This window comes from Bos taurus, chromosome 10, assembly GCF_002263795.3.
Source record: "Bos taurus isolate L1 Dominette 01449 registration number 42190680 breed Hereford chromosome 10, ARS-UCD2.0, whole genome shotgun sequence".
Lineage (NCBI taxonomy): Eukaryota > Metazoa > Chordata > Mammalia > Artiodactyla > Bovidae > Bos > Bos taurus.
In genome coordinates, this window is record NC_037337.1 from 8,637,226 (window position 1) to 8,646,337 (window position 9,112).

General features: G+C 40.7%; 1 protein-coding gene across 2 annotated transcripts in view; it reads right to left on the reverse strand.

Moving 5' to 3' along the window:
• The window catches only part of WDR41 (WD repeat domain 41), a 47,434-nt gene extending 41,977 nt beyond the window's left edge, over positions 1–5,457 (reverse strand). The window contains exons 1-2 of one of the 2 annotated variants that reach the window (NM_001075690.1): positions 5,286–5,446; positions 3,026–3,141 (exon numbers count right to left, since the gene is read on the reverse strand). In NM_001075690.1, coding sequence (NP_001069158.1) covers positions 3,026–3,141; positions 5,286–5,336 — 167 coding nt within the window. In that variant the 5' untranslated portion in view covers positions 5,337–5,446. Of the gene's footprint in view, positions 1–3,025; positions 3,142–5,285 lie in introns of both variants that reach the window. The other variant, XM_010808811.3, reaches the window with a different exon arrangement.
• Between the last annotated feature and the right edge of the window lie 3,655 nt (positions 5,458–9,112).

Genomic DNA, 9,112 nt, shown 5'->3' on the forward strand with positions numbered 1-9,112 from the left:
ACAATACTGTAATTAGCCTCCAATTTAATTAATTTTTTAAAAACTGTAATCATAAATATAGTGCTTTCCTGAGTTCTGTTAGTCATTCTAGAGAATTATCAAACCTGAGGGGGTAGTGAGAATTTGTAGCTAACTGGCCAAAAGTGCAGGTGGCCTGGGAACCCCAGAGATTGCAGCTGTGACTGAGGTGAAGGGACTGTTAAACAAGACTGTCCTCTTAACCTTTAAAATTCAACACAACTCCAGGTATTGCCAGAATTGCACTGCATGTGGGACAATCAACTAAACACCAAAGACATAAGAAAAGCAGAGAAGACAAGGTTAAAGGACATCAGCAATGATACTGAGAATTGGAAATAATCACAGGAGCAGTCACCCACTGAGTTCAAAATGGATGAAAAATAATAAAGGTGGTATCAAAGACAAAAGAGAAAGTTAAGAGATGATAGTGGAGTAGTTGATAGAGACAAGAGAAGTGGGCTTAGGGATTCAGGATGGCATGCAACATGTACACTTAATAGTTGAGGGAGTCACTCATTCATTTAACAATTAGTTACCTGCTACATGTAAGGCACCATGCCAGGTACTAAGGATACTGTGGAGAATAAGAAAAAAAAATGTCCCTCACTCTCTTATACAGTTACACAATTACTTGTGTAATCATTATTTGTGATAGATGCTACAAAGGATAAGCATATAGTTGAACAGAGGCTTAATAAAACAGATCTACAGATCAATAACAAGCTAAATCTACAGTCCTAAGACCTATACACCTTCTCTATTTGCAAATATACTAAACACAACATTATACATGTTAGCAAGGAAGTACAGAATAAGGTTCATTTTCCCATGTACCTAGTCAATTAATCTATGACAAAGGATGCAAGACTACACAATGTTGGAAAGAGTCTCTTCAACAAATGGTGCTGGGGAAACTGGACAGCCACATGTAAAAGAACGAAATTAGATCATTTCTAAACCCACACACAAAAATAAGTGCAAAATGGATTAAAGACCTAAATGTAAGATCAGACATTATAAAACTTAGACGAAAACATAGGTAGAACACTCTCTGACATAAATCACAGCAAAATCATTTTTAACCCATCTCTCAGAATAATGGAAATAAAAGCAAAAATAAACAAATGAGACCTACTTAAACCCAAAAGCTTTTTCACAGCAATGAAACAATAAACAAAACAAAAAGACAACCCACAGACTGAGGGAAAATATTTGCAAATGATGTGACTGATAAGGGACTGGTCTCGAAAATTTACAAACAGCTTATGACACTTAATAGCATCAAAACAAACAACCCACTCAAAAAATGGGCAGAAGACCTAAACAGACATTTCTCTATAGAGGACAAATAGATGGCCTTTAGCACGCGAAAAGATGTTCAAAACTGCTAGTTATTAGAGGAATGCAGATAAAAACTACAGTGAGACATCCCCTCACACTGGTCAGACTGGCCATTATCAAAAACCTACAAACAACAAATGCTGGAGAGGGAGTGGAGAGAAAGGAACCCTCCGGCGATGTTGGTGGGAATGTAAATTGGTATAGGCCATTGTGGAGAACAGTATGGAGGTTCCTTACAGAACTAAAAACGGAGCTACCAAATGACCCTACATCCACTCCTGGGGATATATCCAGAGAAAAACACGGCCTGAAAAGATACACGCACCCCAATGTTCACTGCAGCACTATTTACAACGGCCAAGACATGGAAACAACATAAATGTCCACTGACCGAGGAATGGATCAAGAAAGAAAGATATATAAATGCGTGTATATACATATATATACAGAGAGACAGAGAGAGAGAAGTGGGGGGAATGTTACTCAGCCGTTAAAAAGGATGGAGTAAGGCCACGTGCAGCGACACCAGTGGACCTAGAGAGTGTCACACCGAGTGAAGTAGAGGAGATATATCATATGACATCCCTTACGTGTGGAATCTAAGAAGAAACGACACAAATACACTTATAAAACAGAAAGAGACTCACAGACTTAGAAAATGAACTCACAGTTGCTGGGGGGAAGAGATACTTAAGGACTTTGGGAAGGTCATGTACACACTGCTATATTTAAAATGGATAACAACAAAAACCTACTGAATAGCACATGGAACTCTGCTCAATGTTATGTGCCAACCAGGATGGAAGCGGTGTGGGGGAGAGTGGATATGTGGATATGTATGGATGTGTATGGCTGAGTCCCTTCACTGTTCACCTGGAACTGTCACAGCATTGCTAACTAGCTATAACCCAATACAAACTGTTTTTGGTGTTAAAAAAAAAAAAAAAGAATAAGGTACATTTTGAATAACAAAAAATTCAGATTAAATACTTTTCTAATCTTCTACTGAAAATAGTACACTCCTGGGAGGTCCCTGATATTTAAACATTTTGTGTGTATGTGGGGTGTGTGTGTGTGCGTGTGTGTGTGAGTCTGCGCACACGTGCACTCACTCATGTCTGACTCTGTGACCCCCTGGACTATAGACCGCCAGGCTCCTCTGTCCGTGGAATTTTCCAGGCAAGAATACTGGAGTGGGTAGCCATTTCCTTCTCCGGGGATCTCCTGACCCAGAGATCAAACCCGCATCTCCTGTGTCTCCTGCAGTGGCAGGTGGACTGTTTACCACTGTGCCACCTGGGCTGGTTCTCAAATTTAGATTCACCTTAACATACAGTTAAAACTCCCACCAACATTTTAAAGTCACACATTTCCTTTAAACTAACAAGAGTATTTGTTGAGTACTCAAAAACAATAACAAAAAAGAAACCCAAAACTTTGAACAAGCAAAAATAACCATCAAATCACCAGAAATGATACCCTAACTTCTGAGCTAAAAGACTTCAGACACATATTTCATCAAGCCACTGAGGTCAATTTCTACTAAATGCTATTACTGATCAGTTCCAAAATTTTTTACAAAAGCTAGATTCTGAATTTTGTAAAATTCCCCAAAAAAACCTCTTTCCAAACAGTAGTCAATTGGGTAACTAGAGCTGCTTACCTTGAGTCATCTAACTGTACCAGATACCGTACAATGTCATGATGAGCTTTCAGTACAAGCAGTTCAGTGTAGGGGTTCTGGGTTTGTTCTTCACCTATTGTCTGTAAAGGAGATTTCTTGTAATGGGGGAAACAGAAAAAAACATAAAATGATTTATGATAAAAGATAATATTGGAATAAAACTATATGGTATACATCTAAGAACACAAGATTTTAGAAACTGTAATATATGATATCCTAATACTATATATTATTTCCCCTAATATTAAGTAACTGCCAGCTTAACATAAAACATTTCTCTTAGCACAAATCCACATCATAAATTTAAATAATTTCAGGTCAAAATAAATTTTAAAGGATGCATTTTGTTTTATGGAAATTATACCTCAATAAACCTGATCTGAAAAACTAATGGGCCAAACCAACACAATATTTTTAAATGGGTGTTTCTCAAAATTTGGCAGAAATACAACTTTAAGTCAAAGGGGTAAAATATAACATAGACTAAAACAATGCCTACGCCATTACAGGCACTTGACATGCGTACTGAATGAACAAAGGAAAAATGAAATAATTCATAGTCAATGAATTCAATAAATTCAAATTTGGACAATATTGATAAAGATTACTGGTAAATTTACACAGTATGATGCTTAGTCCTAAGACCTACACACCTTCATTTCTATTTGAAAATATGTGAGTGGCAGTCCATATGCCAGACACTGTATAAAGGCACATATGGCTTATAACTCACTGAATAATTCTGTAAGGTAGATCTTACCAATTCCATTCCTATAGTCAAATCCAGTACTATTTCATGATAAAACCTGTTTCCTTAACGTCTAAATTGTAGCTTCTCAAACATGACAATACTGACATTTTGGACCAGGTAATTCTTTTGTTGAGGATTTTCTGTGCATTTCAGAATGCTGAACATCATTCCTGGCTTGTACACACTACATGTCAATAGAAATCCAACCTCTCCCTGAACCCCTCAATAATGACAATGAAAAATGCCTCTGGACATTGCCGAATGTCATCTAACAGGCAAAACCATCCCAGTAGGCAAACACTGCTTTAAACTAGAAGCCTAGATACAAAGTTCCTGCATAATGAACGAAGAATCACTGGTTCGGATAATGTACAAATTCACAGCAGTTATACAACACAAGTACTTTTACACGAAGAAATATACAATTTAACACTCATTAATGTTTAAAAAAAGTTAACTCAAAGCAGTAATTTTTTCATTTATCCCATCGCCCTTCTAGCAGTGGTTTTGATGAGAAAAAGCAAATGCAATAAGTTTGAAAACTGTACACTACTTCCTCCAAATGAAAGCTTGCTAAACAGGGCAGAATTAGTTAATCAAATTCTATGATTAAAAAAAGAATTGGGTTAATAAGGAACTGTCATATATATCACATAGGAACTAGTCAATTTCCCACAATTCTTCCACAATCTTTAGAATTTAAGCCTATCTGTAATAAACCTAATTTTAAGTAAGAAATACTTTTTAAGACAACAAATAATAGGCCTCAACTGCAAAGATATGAGGAAGTTAAAATGGAGAAGAGTCCTTACAACGCACGTTTTTCTTAACAATCAAAAATATTCCCTATAAAAAAGAGAGAGAATTCAACATGAATCCTATTCTTGCATAGCATTTGAAATAAATTCCAGACCTCAATACTTTCCAGGTTCCAAAATTACTTTATTCTCAACATTTAAGTCTATTCAGCTATTCGGCCCATGAAGAAAGTGTGACTATGGAACTCAAAATAATTCGAATATAATTTTAACTTTTAAGCAAATTATTGATTTTTAAAATAATCACATCTTTTTTGGTTTTATAGAATTAATGAAACTAATTTCATATTCCCTGAGCACGTATCAGTTGATGTTGGGAAGTGACAAAATATCAAACCAAAAGTGTAAATCTGCAGTCACACCGTCTTACTCTCTACTAAATTGGATGCTTTTTAAATTAGAATGAGACTGCTTTAAGTAGGCAGAAGACTAGTTGGGCGTCCTTGATTCTGTCGTTGGACTCCATCAGTTTCCGTCTCCACATCTCCTGGAAATGGGGTCTACCTAGCAGGGAAAGGGCCCCCCACCCGCGCCGCCTCGCCCTCGGAACCCGCAGGCCCCGCCTCCGCCGGGTGTCCCACGTCCAGATGCGAGCCGGGCTCAGACAGCAGCCAGAGTTCGGGCAGGCTAGGCCGCTGCGGCGGGAGGCAGGGTCCACCCGGCGATTTACCTCGGCCAGTCCCTGTGGTTCTCGGCCTCCCCCGATCAGCCATCGCAACATCCGGGCAGCGACGGCGTCGCGCGGGCCCCGGCCCAGGTCAACCTCAACTCCGCGCAAGCCCGGCCTCTTCCTGGTCCCCGATAGCAGCACAGCGCACTCTGATACCTGCCGGCTCAGGTCTGCCCGAAAGATCCGTGAGCGCGAAGCGGAGCCCACCCCAGACGGAAGACTTTTGTCCCCAAAGAGCTGCCGTACCCAGCTGCTAGAGGTTTTCTTTAGCGTAGCCACCAGGGGAGCAGCAGCCCAAAGCTAGGGTGTCCGAGGAGGTTCAGAGGCGTACGCTACATCCAGTGAGCACGCGCGGGGCGTCGCCCGGTTTGCGCGCCCAGATTGGGTCGTTGGAGCGGCCCCTAGTGGACGTGCGTGGCGCTGCAGCTGGATCCAGCAGAGCAAGTTCATGCCAGAAAGAAATACTACCCTCCTTTTTTAGATGGCTTGTGCATCTTTTACTTGGCTTGGGGATCAGGAAATCTTTCCCTCTCCCCGCAGTTTACTAAAGAGCTGCCTGGAGAAGGTATACTTCTCTAAACCCTTTCATCTGGACTAATCCAGTGGCATATGCGTACACCAGAATTTAAAGAATACTCTTCTGATCTAGAAAGCACTGGTCCAGATTCCTCCTTTGCTTTCTTTTAGGGCAGCAGAGAAAGAATTTCATAAGAGTATACTAGAGAAACCTCAGGAAAGCAGAAAGAGTGGGAAGTACTAAGCCTTCCTCTGTCCATCTAGACAACAAATGTACTTGTCAGAAACTGTTTGAACTATTCAATAGACTCTCAAGAGTGTTCTCCAATACCACAGTTCAAAAGCATCAATTCCTTGCCTCTCAGCTTTCTTTATGGTCCAACTCTCACACGCATACATGACTTCTAGAAAAACCATAGCTTTGACTAGACGGACCTTTCTCGGCAAAGTAATGTCTCTGCTTTTTAATATGCTGTCTAGGTTGGTCATGGAGAAGGCAATGGCACCCCACTCCAGTACTGTTGCTCGGACAATCCCATGGATGGAGAAGCCTGGTAGGCTGCAGTCCATGGGGTCGCTAAGAGTCAGACACGACTGAGCAACTTCACTTTCACTTTCCACTTTCATGCACTGGAGAAGGAAACGGCAACCCACTCCCGTGTTCTTGCCTGGAGAATCCCATGGACAGAAAAGCCTGGTAGGCTGCAGTCCATGGGGTCGCACAGAATCGGACACGACTGAAGCGACTTAGCAGCAGCAGCAGCAGCAGGTTGGTCATAGCTTTTCTTCCAGAGAGCAGTTCAGTTCAGTCACTCAGTCGTGTCCAACTCTTTGCGACCCCATGAATTGCAGCACGCCAGGCCTCCCTGTCCATCACCAACTCCCAGAGTTCACTCAGACTCGCATCCATCGAGTCCAAAGAGCAAGCATCTTTTAATTTCATGGCTGCAGTAACCATATGCAATGATTCTGGAGCCCAAGAAAATAAAATAAAGTCACTGTTTCCATTGTTTCCCCATCTGTTTGCCATGAAGTGATGGGACCGGATGCCATGATCTTAGTTTTTTGAATGTTGAGTTTCGAGCCAGCTTTTTCACTCTCCTCTTTCACTTTCATTTTGATGAAAGTGAAATAGTAACTATTCACATGAGTTATTTTAGGACAAGAAGTCCTGGTAAGGAACATGGAACTAACAAGCCACCACCAACTAGAAGCATTTGGGAAAGGTCAAAAGGAGACATGTCCTACTTACCTCCCAGAATCCTCTTCACTGGCATTCATCTTGGTTGAGCAATGAGTGTGCCACCAGGAAGGACTCTAGGTCAGAATGATTGGCCAGAGACAGCCCAGAAACTAATGCCATCACCAGAGAACCAGGGACCCCGAGCCACACGGCAGAACAGTCCTCCTGGGTTCCTTTACCCTCCTGCTCTCCACAAGGCACCCCTTTCCCAAGAAAGTCTCTTGCTTTGTCAGCACATATGTCTCTTCAGACAATTCATTTCTGAGTGTCAGACAAGAGCCAACTCTTGGGCCCTAGAAGCGGTCCCCCTTCCAGCAATAATTATCTGATAAACAGTGTAAATTCAGAATATAAACTTTCAAAACATCATAGAGGTCCAACTTGGGGTAAGACAGATTAAATACACAACTCCTTTTCTTTCCAAGTAAACGCTACAAAACCTGGACAGTGCAGCTGTATGAGAGTCAAAAAACAATGGTGGAAAAAAGAATTCAAAACAACACCAACTCAGCATTTCTTTTTCCTCCAGTAACCCATGGACAGAGGAGCCTGGCAGGCTACAGTCCATAGGGTTGCAAACAGTCAGGCACAACTTAGCGATTAAACAACAACAACTGCTCTCCCAGCCTATATCCAGTGCAGCCTCAAATCTAGAAGTAAGCACAGTCATATAGACAGAGGAAAAAGCAGCAAAAGCCCTCTATTTATGGCTAGAACAGTCAGAATAGGAATCTTTAAAGTTCAGAGAAAACTGGAGCATCTGATTTCTAATCAGATCCAAAAGAGAGATCCCCAAAGAACCAGAAAACACTAAAAACATAGTGGGAAAAGGAAACACCACAGGGAATTTTACATTAACTCCTGAGGTCACTCCTCACACCTGAATAACTAGCATACCAAAGACACTGAGAACTTAGCTAACATAAAATTTCACTCAGACCCAAGGGTAATTCCTGGATGGTACAATGAGGACAAATTCAAATACCACTGCTGACACTTTAAAATTGAACCAAGATTGGAACCACAGTCACATAAGGTTGGAACTAGCCAGGTTAATCACTTACTAAAATAAAAATACCAACGTTCTCAAGGGGACTTAAAACAGGTTCTTCGTGTAATACATACAAAGGTGTGAAATTCAATCTGAAATTACTTGGCGTATGAAGAAATACAAAAAACTCACATGGGAAAATATAATTAAAGATGCCAATGACAAGATGATACAAATGTTGGAATTATCTGACATGACTTCAAAGAGCTATTATAAAACTGCTCAAAGGGCAACTGTGACACTCTTGAAACAATGTTAAAATGGAAAGTAAGGGATCAGCAAGGGCTTCCCAGCTGGCCCAGTGGTAGAGACTCCACCTGCCAACAATGCAGGAGTGGATCCATGGGTTGGGAAGATCCCCTGAAGAAGGAAATGGCAACCCACTCCAGTATTCTTGCCTGGAAAATCTCATGGACAAAGCCTGACAGGGTACACCTCATGGGGTCACGAAACAGTCAGACACTACTTAGCAACTAAACAACAGAAGTATCAGTAAAGAAATACAATATATAAAATGGAATAACCAAATGAAAATTTCAGAATTAAAAAAATTAATCAAAATTTAAAACTCATTGGATGAACTGAAAAGCAGAAGAGAGAAAAAAGTCAGTGAACTTGAATGCATAAAATCAATAAGCCAAAGTTTGGGGGCTTTAAAAGATCATTAAAATATCAATCCCAAAGAAGGGCAATGCCAAAGAATGTTCAAACTACCCCACATTTGGATTCATTTCACATGCTAGCAAGGTAATGCTCAAAATCCTTCAAGCTAGGCTTCAACTGTACATGAACCGGGAAGTTCTGGATGTACAAGCTGGATTTAGAAAAGGCAGAGGAACCAGAGATCAAATTGTCAACATTTCTTTCATCATAGAAAAAGCAAGGGAATTCCAGAAAAACATCTACTTCTGTTTCATTGACTATGCTAAAGCCTTTGGCTGTGTGGATCATAACAAAATGTGGAAAACAAAGAGATAGGAATACCAGACTATCCTACCTATCTCCTGAGAAACCTGT